This window comes from Acartia tonsa, chromosome 2 (genome assembly GCF_053477335.1).
Source record: "Acartia tonsa isolate MP-2025a chromosome 2, ASM5347733v1, whole genome shotgun sequence".
Lineage (NCBI taxonomy): Eukaryota > Metazoa > Arthropoda > Copepoda > Calanoida > Acartiidae > Acartia > Acartia tonsa.
The window spans coordinates 37,846,740-37,860,531 of NC_137261.1; the positions used below are offsets into that span (position 1 = coordinate 37,846,740).

Here is a 13,792-nt window from a genome sequence, read left to right on the forward strand (position 1 = left end):
AAGCAAAAAAGATGCTTGTTGTTGGTCTGAGACCTGAAACACCTTAAATAAATAGATGTAAAATATAAAAGGATATAATGAGTGGGGAAAATGTATCCTCAATTTAGGTTGCTAATACGGAGCTCGTTTACCTAGTAAGATGGGAGGGGATGGGGTAAAGGGGGTGGATGGAGTGTATCGTTATTTTAGCCCGCTGTGAGTTTCACTTTATTAGAGAATATAAAAATCTGGTTTAAGATCCAGTAATAATATTATATCCATTCTTACATAAACCTACCCCAAAAAATATGTAGCTAAGAAAGGACCAATAAAAAGCCTTTAATTAAAACTGTTTATTGTTTATGTTAATGGTTTGGCAGTTTTCATTTCAAAAAATAAGTCAACAAAATTTAAACTGCTTTATTTTACTATTATTTCTGTTGTTTGGTAAAAATATATTTTAATTGATTTGTAATTCATTTGTTTGGTGCAGGGATAATCCTTTTAATTTATATTGTGAAGATAGACAGAGACTCGTCACATTTATGGACCAGGATATTATCTTATTTAAAAATATCAGAATAGTTATTTCTCGTATTCATTCTAATCCGGTGGATAGGAACCGGTTCTCATCCATACGAAAAAACTATGTCTAGCATCGTATTATATACAGCTTTCTACGAATGTAAAAATGTACAATTATAAGATTAAAACCAGTTTTTTAGACATAGTTTTTTCGTATGGATGAGAACCGGTTCCTATCCACCGGATTCGAATGAATACGAGAATAGTTATTTCTCGCATCGTATTATAAACGGCTTTCGTCACCTCGGGGCTAAAAATACTAGTTTTAATCTCATAATTGTACATTTCTATATTCGTAGAAAGCTGGATATAATACGATGCTAGACATAGTTTTTTCGTATGGATGAGAACCGGTTCCTATCCACCGGATTCGAATGAATACGAGAAAAATAATTAAATTATTATTACACCAATTATAAAAAAAAGCACAAAATCAACCCAATTTATTAACCGAGAAAGTCAAATAAAGAATAGATTCTTATTGGCCATCTATTTTCAAAAGAAAACTAATAGCAACCAAAATGGTCATTAATTGAAAAATAACAGTTTATCTGGTATATTATTTTGTTTACTTATTAAGAGAAAATAAAATAACAAGGATGACAACATCCATAAGTAGCGAAGCACAAAAAATCGTCGATTGGAATACGTAGATTTAAAAGGTTTTTACTAAAATCAAGAATAGATTTATTGGATAAAATAAACATGAAACCTTGTTTTATTTTGCATGATGACGATGGTCAAAGTAAATTATATTAAAGATGCTCATAACAATGGGAAAAATTATTTTGATACAGATATCCCATAAAAGTTTGAAAATTGCATCAAAATATACAAAGATATGGGAAAATATGTAAAACATATAAAAATAGCCAAAAACCTGATAAAAGGCAGTCTGGCCGTCATGGTTGTTTTATTAAAACGACAAAAAATTTAATTTTTAAATCCTTAACTTAAAAAATTTGGAAAATCGGACCATATACACTGAAGATATGAAAAAAAGTGTTAAATATATAAAAATAGCCTAAAACCTGCTAAAAAGGCAGTCTGGCCGTCATGGTTATTTTGTTTAAAAGACGGGAAATTTAATTTTGATATATATAACTGAAAAATTTTGAAAATCGGACTATAAACACTGAAGATATGGAGAAAAATGTTAAATATATAAAAAAACAGCCTAAAACCTGCTAAAAAGGCAGTCTGGCCGTCATGGTTGTTTTCTTTAAAAGACGGAAAATTTAATTTTGATATCTATAACTGAAAAAATTTTGAAAATCGGACCATAAACACTGAATATATAGAGAAAAATGTTAAAAATATAAAAATAGCCTAAAACCTGCTGAAAAGGCAGTCTGGCCTTCATGGTTGTTCCTTTAAACGATGGGAAATTTAATTTTGATATCTGTAACTGAAAAAATTTTGAAAATCGGACCATAAACACTGAAGATATGGAGAAAAATGTGAAAAATATAAAAATAGCCAAAAACCTGCTAAAAATCGGTCCGAACGCCAATGATGTTTATAGTCAATTGTGCTCCTTAATGATGGGAATGTTGTCAAAAAATTTCAGCATTCTATCTTTTATAAGAGCTGAGTAAATCCCATTTCCCCCATAGCGTTACGGACTGACGGACTGACTGACTGACGGACTGACTGACGGACGGACGGACGGACAAAGTGAATTATAGAGTAGCTTCGCTACTAAAAAGACATTTTATTATTCCTTGATGTCTCTCTGTCTGTCTTTCTGTTTGTACCAATGGATTTCTGGGGGCGTAGTCGTTAGTCTATTTTTAGTAGCGAAGCTACTCTATAATTCACTTTGTCCGTCCGTCAGTCAGTCCGTCAGTCCGTCAGTCAGTCCGTAACGCTATGGGGGAAATGGGATTTACTCAGCTCCTATAAAAGATAGAATGCTGAAATTTTTTGACAACATTCCCATCATTAAGGAGCACAATTGACTATAAAACATCATTGGCGTTCGGACCGATTTTTAGCAGGATTTAGGCTATTTTTATATTTTTCACATTTTTCTCCATATTTTCAGTGTTTAGGGTCCGATTTTCAAAATTTTTTCAGTTACAGATATCAAAATTAAATTTCCCGTCGTTTAAAGGAACAACCATGAAGGCCAGACTGCCTTTTTAGCAGGTTTTAGGCTATTTTTATATTTTCACATTTTTCTCCATATATTCAGTGTTTATGGTCCGATTTTCAAATTTTTTTCAGTTATAGATATCAAAATTAAATTTCCCGTCTTTTAAAGAAAACAATCATGACGGCCAGACTGCCTTTTTAGCAGGTTTTAGGCTGTTTTTTATATATTTAACATTTTTCTCCATATCTTCAGTGTTTATAGTCCGATTTTCAAAATTTTTCAGTTGTAGATATTAAAATTAAATTTCCCGTCTTTTAAACAAAGTAACAATGACGGCCAGACTGCCTTTTTGGCAGGTTTTAGGCTATTTTTATATATTTAACACTTTTTTCCATATCTTCAGTGTATATGGTCCGATTTTCCAAATTTTTTAAGTTAAGTATTTAAAAATTAAATTTTTTGTCGTTTTAATAAAACAACCATGACGGCCAGACTGCCTTTTATCAGGTTTTTGGCTATTTTTATATGTTTTACATATTTCCCCATATCTTTGTTTATTTTGATGCAATTTTCAAACTTTTATGGGATATCAATATCAAAATAATTTTTCCCATTGTTATGAGCATCTTTAATATAATTTACTTTGACCATCATCATCATGCAAAATAAAACAAGGTTTCATGTTTATTTTATCCAATAAATCTATTCCTGATTTTAGTAAAAACCTTTTAAATCTACCTGTACGTATTCCCATCGACGAAATTTTGTGCTTCGCTACTTATGGATGTTGTCATCCTTGTTTTTACTTTTGTTTTAAAAGTTAAATTTAAAACGGGGGATGGGTCGACTTGCACTATTCCCAGTTCAAGTACCCCTAGAGGCCTCTTGGGGCGTAGCCACTAGTTTATTACGTTTCATCCATGAATACTGACAAATAAGATAATAAATGAATAATCAGGAATCAGCAAAGAAGAAAGGTTCCTGTTATATATGGGCGGGACATCATTACAGGGAATTATCCATTAACTGTAAAAATTATTTCTTTGTAGCACAGCTGCTCTTTAATTAATGTAAATCCAGAAGTTTTAAAAAATTAACTTTATATAAACATATCATATATCATAAGTCAAAAATTTGAAATTAAAACATAAATTGTTTAAAAATAATGTGCCATTTAACATGTTTATTTTTACATAATGTGATTAATGCACAATACCTATTTTTACTGTGCAATAAATTGCTGCCTCTCACATCAAAACCAATTTTTTGTCTTCTTATTGCTATACCCAAAAATACTTCTTCTGTCGTATATTTAATTCTAAATATACTCAAAATATATATATTCTACATTAAATTAGTATCGTATTAGATCAGTTGGGTTTAATTTAATGGTTTAGTACATATAAAAAAAATTGATAATTCTATTTCAGAACATTTGATGGAAATGTGTTTTCTCTCCAGGTAGCAAGAGTATTGAGTAATTCAATTTAGATATCTCAGTGAATTAAAAGATTTTCAAATGTAATCTAGATTATGTAACTCTTACCTGAAAGAGATAGAACAATTATAGATGAATTAATAAACACCCTAATTCTCTACAATATTATTTACAATTCACATATTTCCATATTAAATTTATTTTTAGGATGATTGCCATTTTCCAATGTCCTGAATATTTTGAGTTGTAATTAAATGTAACAAGAGATTCTTTCACTCAAAACAATTACTTCACCACCGAAACCCCTTGATTTTGGTCGACATGAAACATAAGGAGAACCATTTTTTGTTTTGTTTATTATACTATTGTTATTTTACTTCAGAGTTCAGCAGAACATGTGGCACTTCTTGAACCAAGGAAATCTCATTCACTACATAAAAAAGCATATCGCTATTTGTTGATTAATAAAAAAGATTTAATTATAGTAAAAATAACGTAGCTCTGAATTATCAATTGCACTTGAGATTTGAAAAGATTCTTCATGTGAAAAATATCATTGGGTTCTACAACACATTTTAATAGTTTAATTTAAAGATTGAAAAAAACTTGCAACACCTTGGTATAAAAAGATTTATTTAATGAGAAATTTTTCAGAGACAATACTGTAAAAATATCAGTAGTTGGACAACCGGGCACAGACAATCTACAGATTAATTTAGAGTTAGAGGATGTTCAGGTAATCATTAAGATTGTGTGTATTTATGTTTAGACTGAAGTAGTCATAGAGTAGGATGAGACACTTTTGTATGCTAGCCATCAGGACCAGCAAGGTCCAAGCCGCGCTGTCTTGACCCGCTGTCTTAAGAGAGCTACTCTATATTACTTTACAATCACCGAGTATGGCAGGTGTCCCAAATTAAGTCACAGTAAAGAATGACGCTCTCCGCTGAGAAGCTTGGGGTAAGGGAAAGGGTTGCACTGATATTACCCAATTATCTCCCTTCTTACACAACCAAGGGGAAGTTGCGTGAATGTATTGCGAAGGAGAAATTTAAGTTGCAACGTGGGGACTTGAACTCAAACCTTCCCCACCGTAACTCAGTGCGTTGCCACTGAGCTACGACACCCCTTAATCAATAAGGCTCAGAAGCACTACCTCCATATAGTTTTGTTACATTTGTGTAATGAAACCATGATTGTTATCTGATATAGATAATTGTAAACATTCAGGTGAATCTTAGTATTGACTCCAACGGGCAGGCACGGGCAATCAGTTCAGGTTCCAGCCTCCTCATTCCTGGTCAGAAGGATGGAATTGTCTTCCTGAAATCCGGACAGTGGATATTTGTGGAGATACTTGGATTAGGTCTCACCCTCAGATGGAACTCAAAGGTATAAGATTTTTTATTTTAACTATTAATTTCAAAATATCGTTTTATGTCTGTCCATATTTCCGGAGTATTCTGTAAAGAATACAAAACATACAATCTACAAATCTACTTTTTCCAACAATGCAGGCTCCAATCCAACAACTTTTAAACAGTAAGCGTAAATGGCTTAGGTTTTATGATCCTAGTTTTTTTATTTGGAATTTTTTTTATTTTAAAATTAGTTTTTGGGAAGATTAATGCATTTTGATCAATAAGCGTCTGAGCCCCTAGCATTAAAGACTCGGTCTTAAAAAAATCGTCTGAAAGTTTAGTCATAAAAACACCATTACGGGACCTAAGGAAAACTCAATCAGTTCTGTAGTTATTGAAATCTTGAGCTTCAGATAAAATAACTTTTTTTACTTTATATGATAGGAGGAAAAAAGCATGGAATCATTTTTTACTGTTTTTTAGGATTTCATAGTTATTGATGCAGAATCAAATAACTGGAATAGAACAATTGGATTTTGCGGTACTTTAACTGATAACATATTTGATGATTTCTATCACACCGAGGGTCAGGCAGTTAATATCAACCAGTTTATTCAACATTTTACTGTTATTACAAGTAAGTATTTCATATCAGTAAATTAGATAAAAATTTGATTAAACATGTTTGAGATAATTTTGTGTTTTTATATTGACTTTAGTGTTTGCAATTAAACAGATGCAGGGCTCGGAAGCCGCGTGTAAGCCTCAGTTAAATCGTCATCTATAATACAAAGTAGAACGATGTCTGTCTGTTTGTGTGTGTGTTTGTTTGTCTGTTTGTTTGTAGCGAAGGATCTCGCTAACCGCTGAACCGATCGGGTTTCCTTTACAGGGTAGCTTCTCATAGGTCCCGGGAAGGTTTATAACTATTTTCTCGGGGGGTGTGACACCCCCAACCCCCCCAAAAATGAAAAATACCCCCTCCCCCCCCAAAAAAAAAAAATTCCCCCCCCAAAAAAAAATTTTTTTTTTCTTTTTTTTTTTAAATCTAAAATACGAAAAATTGGTTTGATCAAACCTCTTGGGGCAAAGCCTCTAGAGGCTAGGGGCGAAGCCGCTAGTATTATAAAATTCAGCTGAATGCCTAAACCTGTTACTAAACAGACAATCCATCTTTTCGAAATTTTTTTGGTTCACTGGCGAGTTTAAATTTGAGGCGTATGCGCGGCTGCCGAGCCTGGTAATAACTTAAGACTTAATTTACAATTCGGATTCTTGGAGATTACCTATTACTTAAAATAAAGGAATATTAAGGTCAAAAAGGCAAAAGCGTTGCAACCTTACAGTTATATGTTTGGCTGACTTGAATTCGATAATTTTTAAAAATTTTATTCTACATCATTAAAAAATAAATGAGTTATATTTTCAGGTGTAAATTATGAGGTAACACAGTATCAGAGAGTTGATAAATGTTCAACTGACCAAAGAATTCTACAGGAAATAAACATTAAGAAATAGAAATACAAGAATAGCTATTCAGCGCAGCTCATTATAAACAGCTTTCCGCGGATATAAAAAAAACTTTTAATGTTATGATTTTTATCTTCATATGATTTTTCAGTATGGCTGAGAACCGGTTTTTAATTCACCAGATATTAATCGATTTCCGGGCGATACTGGACATTTCTCACAATTTTCGTGCTTTTATTAAATTTTAAAAAAGAATGAGCAAATAATGTTTATTTACTACCAGGATGCAACAGCTTTTTGTAAGAAGCTTCTGACCTCCAGTTCATTTTCTGCTTGTCATAACATTGTCAGTCCTCTACCATTCTATGAATCTTGTAAGACTGCCTACTGCAGTGACCAAGATAAAGCTTGCCAGGTTAATTTATAAACAACTATTATAACCAGAATTTAGCACAACAAATTGTGTTCTTATATCATATTTATACAGAAAGGATTAATTCTTGAAAGAAGGTGTATCAACTTTTTTTTTTATAGCTAGCCGGTTCTTTTAGTAAGTAGTAGATGTAAAATTTTTCATAGAATTCAGATATGCAATCGTTTTTTTTTTGTAGACCTCTTATTTTTTAAGTAATTTAAGTTTTTTAAAAAAAGATTAAGTCGATTTCAAGGTACTAAAACGCAACAAAAAAAAAGGAGGAAAATGTCCATTATGTACAAAACTAGTAAGATCTTTAATTTGACACCTTACTTTTTGAATTTTGTCAGGTAATTATTGAAAAAATTGATTTTTTTAAACCCACGAGAATAAAAACTTTGAACTTAATTTTATCATTTCACAGGTAAAAAAATATGGGTTCATATATACCTTTAGAATCAGAAAAAAAAATTACGAATCCATTGTAAGCAAAATTGAAAAAAAGTAAAAAAATAAAAAATAAACAAATGGCCAATTATATTTTTTGTTCAGGCAACACTTTCGTCTTCCCTTTTTTACCCCCTCTTTACCCCCTTCCCATTTTTATACTCAATTCAAGAATTAAGACGTTGCCTGTATAATATAATATGATATTTTCATATAATTCCTTTTATTGTAGTTTATATACTATATTGTAAACTTTTTTTTGTGGGTTTAAAAAAATCGATTTTTTCAATAATTACCTGACAGAATTGAAAAAGTAAGGTGTCAAATTAAAGATCTTACTATTTTTGTTCATAATGGCCATTTTCTTTCTTTTTTTTTGTTGCTTTTTAGTACCTTAAAATCGACTTAATTTTTTTAAAAAAAACTTAAATTACTTAAAAAATAAGAGGTCGGTGCTTGCTTACATGTGAAGACCGGAGCACCGAAAACCCCCCCCGCCGCTTAGTTTGCGCAAAATTAAAACCTTTTACTGGCCAAAGTTAATAAATAAGGAAATTATGCCCCAAAACATGAATATCCCTGTAATAAAGTTTCCCCTCTGGTATACTGGATTTTCTTGATTTACCTCACTCAACTTTCTGGCGTGTTGTACAGTGAAAAAACTACCCCCACCTTATTTTTGATTTTCTTCAAAATTAAGGGGGGGGTTAAGTCTTTGCCTTGCTGAGCACTTTTCCTCCTTGCCGTTTTCCAGACATTAAAAAACTACCCCCCCCTTATTTTTGATTTTTGTCAAAACTAAGCGGGGGGGGGGGGGTTTTCGGTGCTCCAGTCTACCACATGTAAGCAAGTACCAAGAGGTCTACAAAAAAACCGATTGCATATCTGAATTCTATGAAAAAATTTACATCTACTACTTACTAAAAGAACCGGCTAGCTATAAAAAAAAGTTGATACACCTTCTTTGAAAAAATAATAACTTCTGTTTTTAAAATCCAAATTTAGTTTTAAAAAATAAATCATATAATTAACTTCTAATTTAGTCTATGGAGACATATGTGAAAATATGCCAGAACAAGGGCCTTTCCCTGGAGTCCTGGAGGCGTGCAGACATGTGCTCAATGACCTGCCCAGCTGGCAAGCAATTCAAGGAGTGTGGCTTTGGCGCATGCCCTAGTTGTGCTGAGAATTCAGGTAAGAAATTACGATTAAAAAAAGATATATACAAGAAATTTTACCAATATTAACCAATACTTATCCCAATACTCCATCCTAAATCTGAGAAATCTTTTAACTTGAATCTAAATTAAATAATAAACAACTTATAGCAGAATAACAAATATGTGATAATCTATTTGTAGATATGAGTAATGTCGAGTTTTGTATACCTGGATGTTATTGTCCAGAAGGTACCAGACTGTATCAGGACAGGTATAATATATCATTGTTCATTCAAGTAATCTAGTTCTTAAACTTAGAATTAACTTTCGTGTAAGGCTTCAAAACCGAATAATATTCGGTGGGTTAGAACTGGTTCTCAGCCATACTGAAAATTCATGACAATTTTGCACAATTATCAAGTTAAAAATCATAAAATTAATACCAGTTTTGTTAGCCCGGGCCTTTGTTCTTTCAGGGCTAACGATACTGGTCTTTATCTTTCAATTTTTTTTATTTTAATATCCACGGAAAGCGGAATTGACTTGTAATATTCTAGGTGCATTTTGGAGAAGGATTGTCCATGTGAGAGTAATGGAAAGTTTTATACCTCTGGTCACAGAATTAGAAGAGACTGCAATACTTGGTAAGAAACAAGTCTGTCTCATTTTCTTGATTAAGTTTAAACCTTAGAATTAAGAGAAATTAACTTAAATAAATCTCTAGAACACTCTAGGCCAAGAATAAAAATTCTCACAATTACTAGTTCCTTAGATAGAATTTTATTTTAAATTGAATACAGTGAATAGAAATTTTACCAAAGTTTAATTGAAAATAGTTTCTAAACACACTTCTGAATGTATTTAAAGATATTTAGTGGATAATGTACATTTTGTACACTGTTTTTCATATCTACAACAATTTACTAGTGAATGTTCTGGTTCTAAATGGGTGTGCACAACTGATTTCTGTGCACAAAGATGTCTGGTAGATTCTGTTCATTCAGCCATTACAACTTTCGCTGGACAGGTACATTTTTAAAAAAAAATCTAGAAAAGGTGAAAACTCTTATAGATTTAAAGTGGTATATTCCCAATGCTCAAAATAAAAGTTATAAATAAAAAAATTTCAGAAATTGAGTTTTACTGGGCACTGTATGTACACCCTTGTAAAGCATGCTGCATTCTCCATAGCTCTTGAATATGATGATTGTACTCTACAAGAGGCAAGATACCTTGTTTCTACTGCATCTAACAATCTTTGCATCAAAAGAGTCATCATAAGGTAAGAATTATTCTTTTTAATTCATGAAAACTTTGAATAAGGTAAGAATGGAGCATTTGCTAATTAAATATATAAACCTTCTTTATCATTTCAGTGCTGGAGGCAGAAAGTTAAAGCTTGGTTTAGACCATGAGATTTTAGTTGATGGAGAGGAGAGTGTAATTCCTGTTCATAATGAAAGATTCACTGTGCATAAGGCATCATCTCATTGGTCATTAGGTAGGTTCATAATTTTTAAACTATATGCTTACAATAATCAATTAGTTCTTGTTTTAAAATCAGTTTTTAAAATATTTTTGTAGTTTTTTTTATAGTTAAATTAAATGACATTTTCTAGACCCTAATCTTAATATTCAGTTGTTTTACCTGAATATGAAGTAAGACTATTATGGAATGGAGATAGTCTTCTATACATTGACCTTCCACCTTCTCTTCAAGATCAAGTGCAGGTGGAGTAATTAATAATATAAAAAAAAAAATTGAAAAGGACAAATGATTCATGACCATTTCTATATAAAAGAAAACGGATATCTATTGGTGTGTCCCAGATAGGTTTTTAAAATCCATTTTAAGAGAATGTACCTCTAGCCTCCAAGAGAAAATAACTGTAGACCCCTAATTTTTCTACATTTTAAATTTTACCCAGTTTATACCAGCAAATATATTACTTCGAAAAAAATCACAAAACCTATACATGATTTTCAGTTGTCATTGGGGGTCAACACATAGTAGAATTGACGACCTTTACATCTGCCCTCCAAATATTATTTAAGGTTGATTTCACTAGTTGGTTATACCTTATTCCTTGAATTTTACCTGACTAGCATGTTTGTAAATGTTCTAGACACTTATAATCTCCCTTATTCTAACTTAAGGGTGTTTGTGGAACATTCAGCGGTCACAATACTGAAGCTTTTATTACTCCTGAAGGAGATGTTGAAGAAGATGCTATTGATTTTGTTAACAAGTAAGAAGGATTATTCATTTGATAGTGGAACAAGTATGACAATATAATAAGAGTAAAACACTAGAGGGGGTAGGGGTTAAATAACTGTATTTCCTATCTCATTGACCTTGTGCAGACTCTCAATTGGGTCTTTGAAAATCGGCCAATGGTTTTGGAAATATTAACATAGCGACGTAGCAGAAAGCAATTTGCTAGCAGAAAAAAAAGGTCATTGGAAAAGGGGGGGGGGGTAGTTGTCTTTATATATGTAAATCTATACCATAGATCTGTTACAACATACATAAAAGAAAGCCTACAAATCAGTAAATAAAGGACATATTAATTTTTGTGTAAATTTGATGGGGTAATAACTCTTTAAAATTTTTATAAATGCATATATTAGAGAGGCTTATTAATATATTAAATATTTAACTTTTTTAATTTGCAGATGGAGAGTAAACCCCACTTGTGGAATGGCCGCTGAATTGCAGGGATGTATTTAGTATGTGGAAAATGAAAATTGTATTATGTTTTATAGTTTATCTTTGAAGTAGAGACTATAGCTCAGATATTTTTTTTAGAGTTTGTAGAATTTCCTATTTCTAATATTTATATCTTTTAATGTCATATTTTATAGTATTTAAATATGTATTTGAATGCAAACAATAAACAAGGATTACAGCATCCATAAAAGCAAAGCTTAAAATATAATTAGTACGTAAAACAAACAGAAATAATTTTGAATGTTTTTAATATAACTTAACTGTGGGATTTAAGGCCTATAATAATAATGATGAATAATATTAATAGGACAATTATTTCATTTATAACTTTGTAGACAAAATGTAGAAATATACCGTTAAATTAACATAGTGGATTTTTGCAATGCATTCCAGATTATTTTTACTTAATATGGAAACCTTATGTCTAAACGCTTCTTATAGTGCCTGTAAAAAAAAAAAATTATAAATTATTAAATGACGTCATAGTATAAAAATATATTACTACTCTAATATGACGTCATTCGTGAAACTATGGCAAAAAAATTTGAAATTTACCCCCTTTTTTATACTATAAAGAGCATCAAAAAGCTTTGCAATTTAAATAACTGTTCTATGCATAAACAACGGACATACAAAATATATTTTGCATATTCAGTTTGACAGATGTATGCATGATCCTGAGAAGTTCAACACAGCAACTCAATTTTGTCAAATCATAAAATCTTCAGTTTTCCAAGATTGTCAAACCCAGGTACTACATAATTACGTTGATATCATTATTAGCTCATAGGTTAATACACAATCTATCAAGTGGTTACCGAGATCTCAACGGACAAACAATTCTTTCTTACTTCATTATATAACTAGCAGCTACGCCCCTAGAGGCCTCTAGTGACACTTTAAATGTTTTTTTTATTTCGTCTTTTTTTTTTGCGTTCAAGTCTCTTGAATATACATTTTTCAATTTTTTTGTGATTTCTCTAGGAAGGGTGCTGGTACCCTCCCCTAAAATAGTTATAAACCTTCCCTGTTAAGGAGAACCCGATTGGTAAAGCGGTTAGCGAGATCCTTCGATACAGACAAAAAAGCTGACTACTTTATATAATAGGATAGAATAGGATACTAGTTGTTTGGTCCCAAGATATTGGTAAGACTACCTATTTTTTTGTCCAAATAGTCGAAAAGCTTCCCTGGTCAAATGTAAATGCTATCAAAATTGTGGATAAATCAGTGCAGCCTATTACGAGATCTTAGAGGTCAGAAAACATTCTGCTACTTTTGTAACAAAATGAAGATACTTTTAAATGTTATTCATATAGCTGTCTATAGTGCCCTAGCAAAATGGGGATTGATGTCACTGCATTTGGCCTTACATTCTATTGACGTCAGAAAATACAATATACCCAATCTCTTTTCTAGAAAGTTTCTTTCACACTTTCCTTTCTTTTCCCTCTACTATGACGTCAATAAGGTAGGCCAAAAGCTGTGACATCTATCCTCATTTTCCTAGGGCACTAAACACAGCTACGATATTTATAAATATTGTCGTATTAAGGTTGATATAGAGGAAGCATATGAGAATTGTTTGACAGATTTCTGTACTTGTGAATCCACAGATGTTGCCTGCCAATGTTCAATTTTGTCAGCTTTAGCTGATTTTTGCACGGTTAAGGTGAAATTAAGCTCTTTTAATGTTTATACGGGCTCCTCTAAAATAAACTTAAAATATTACAGAAATATGTACATTTTGTATATTTGGTAATACTTTAGAAATAAAAACAACTAAGGCAGTAGTAGAGTAAATGAATCAAGAAAAAAAATGCGAATGAATTTGGTATTTAGTGTTTTTTTTATTAGGTTTTACACATATATTTTTTAAAGAAGGTGTATCAACTTTTTTTTTATAGCTAGCCGGTTCTTTTAGTAAGTAGTAGATGTAAAATTTTTCATAGAATTCAGATATGCAATCGGTTTTTTTGTAGACCTCTTATTTTTTAAGTAATTTAAGTTTTTTAAAAAAATAATTAAGTCGGTTTTAAGGTACTAAAACGCAACAAAATAAAAGAAGAAAATGGCCAGTAAGAACAAAAATAGTAAGATCTTTAATT

At 31.4% G+C, this 13,792-nt stretch overlaps 2 protein-coding genes across 2 annotated transcripts in view; both read left to right on the top strand.

The window, feature by feature from the left end:
• Positions 1-3,621: 3,621 nt before the first annotated feature.
• Positions 3,622-11,691, top strand: LOC145312794 (von Willebrand factor-like). Its single transcript, XM_080152031.1, has 17 exons — positions 3,622-3,670; positions 4,090-4,123; positions 4,483-4,515; positions 4,753-4,836; positions 5,331-5,492; positions 5,945-6,098; positions 6,891-6,955; positions 7,212-7,346; positions 8,837-8,987; positions 9,155-9,224; positions 9,511-9,597; positions 9,881-9,980; positions 10,084-10,235; positions 10,330-10,454; positions 10,593-10,684; positions 11,111-11,202; positions 11,630-11,691. Exons 9-17 carry the CDS (start codon positions 8,840-8,842, stop codon positions 11,682-11,684), a joined length of 921 nt encoding a protein of 306 aa, XP_080008157.1. The 5' UTR covers positions 3,622-3,670; positions 4,090-4,123; positions 4,483-4,515; positions 4,753-4,836; positions 5,331-5,492; positions 5,945-6,098; positions 6,891-6,955; positions 7,212-7,346; positions 8,837-8,839; the 3' UTR covers positions 11,685-11,691.
• A 651-nt stretch (positions 11,692-12,342) lies between these two features.
• Positions 12,343-13,792, top strand: part of LOC145311748 (hemocytin-like) — a 78,122-nt gene continuing 76,672 nt past the window's right edge. The window contains exons 1-2 of the mRNA XM_080150725.1: positions 12,343-12,435; positions 13,240-13,356. Of these exons, the coding sequence (XP_080006851.1) occupies positions 12,352-12,435; positions 13,240-13,356 (201 nt within the window). The 5' untranslated portion in view covers positions 12,343-12,351. The remainder of the gene's footprint in view (positions 12,436-13,239; positions 13,357-13,792) is intronic.

What these genes read in the sequence shown, in the direction of transcription:
- LOC145312794 (XM_080152031.1), top strand. Translation starts at nt 8,840, where the DNA reads ATGGAGACATATGTGAAAATATGCCAGAACAAGGGCCTTTCCCTGGAG. An exon ending in TAGTTGTGCTGAGAATTCAG is followed by an intron (nt 8,988 to 9,154) that starts GTAAGAAATTAC and finishes ATCTATTTGTAG; the next exon opens with ATATGAGTAATGTCGAGTTT. An exon ending in GCTATTGATTTTGTTAACAA is followed by an intron (nt 11,203 to 11,629) that starts GTAAGAAGGATT and finishes TTTAATTTGCAG; the next exon opens with ATGGAGAGTAAACCCCACTT.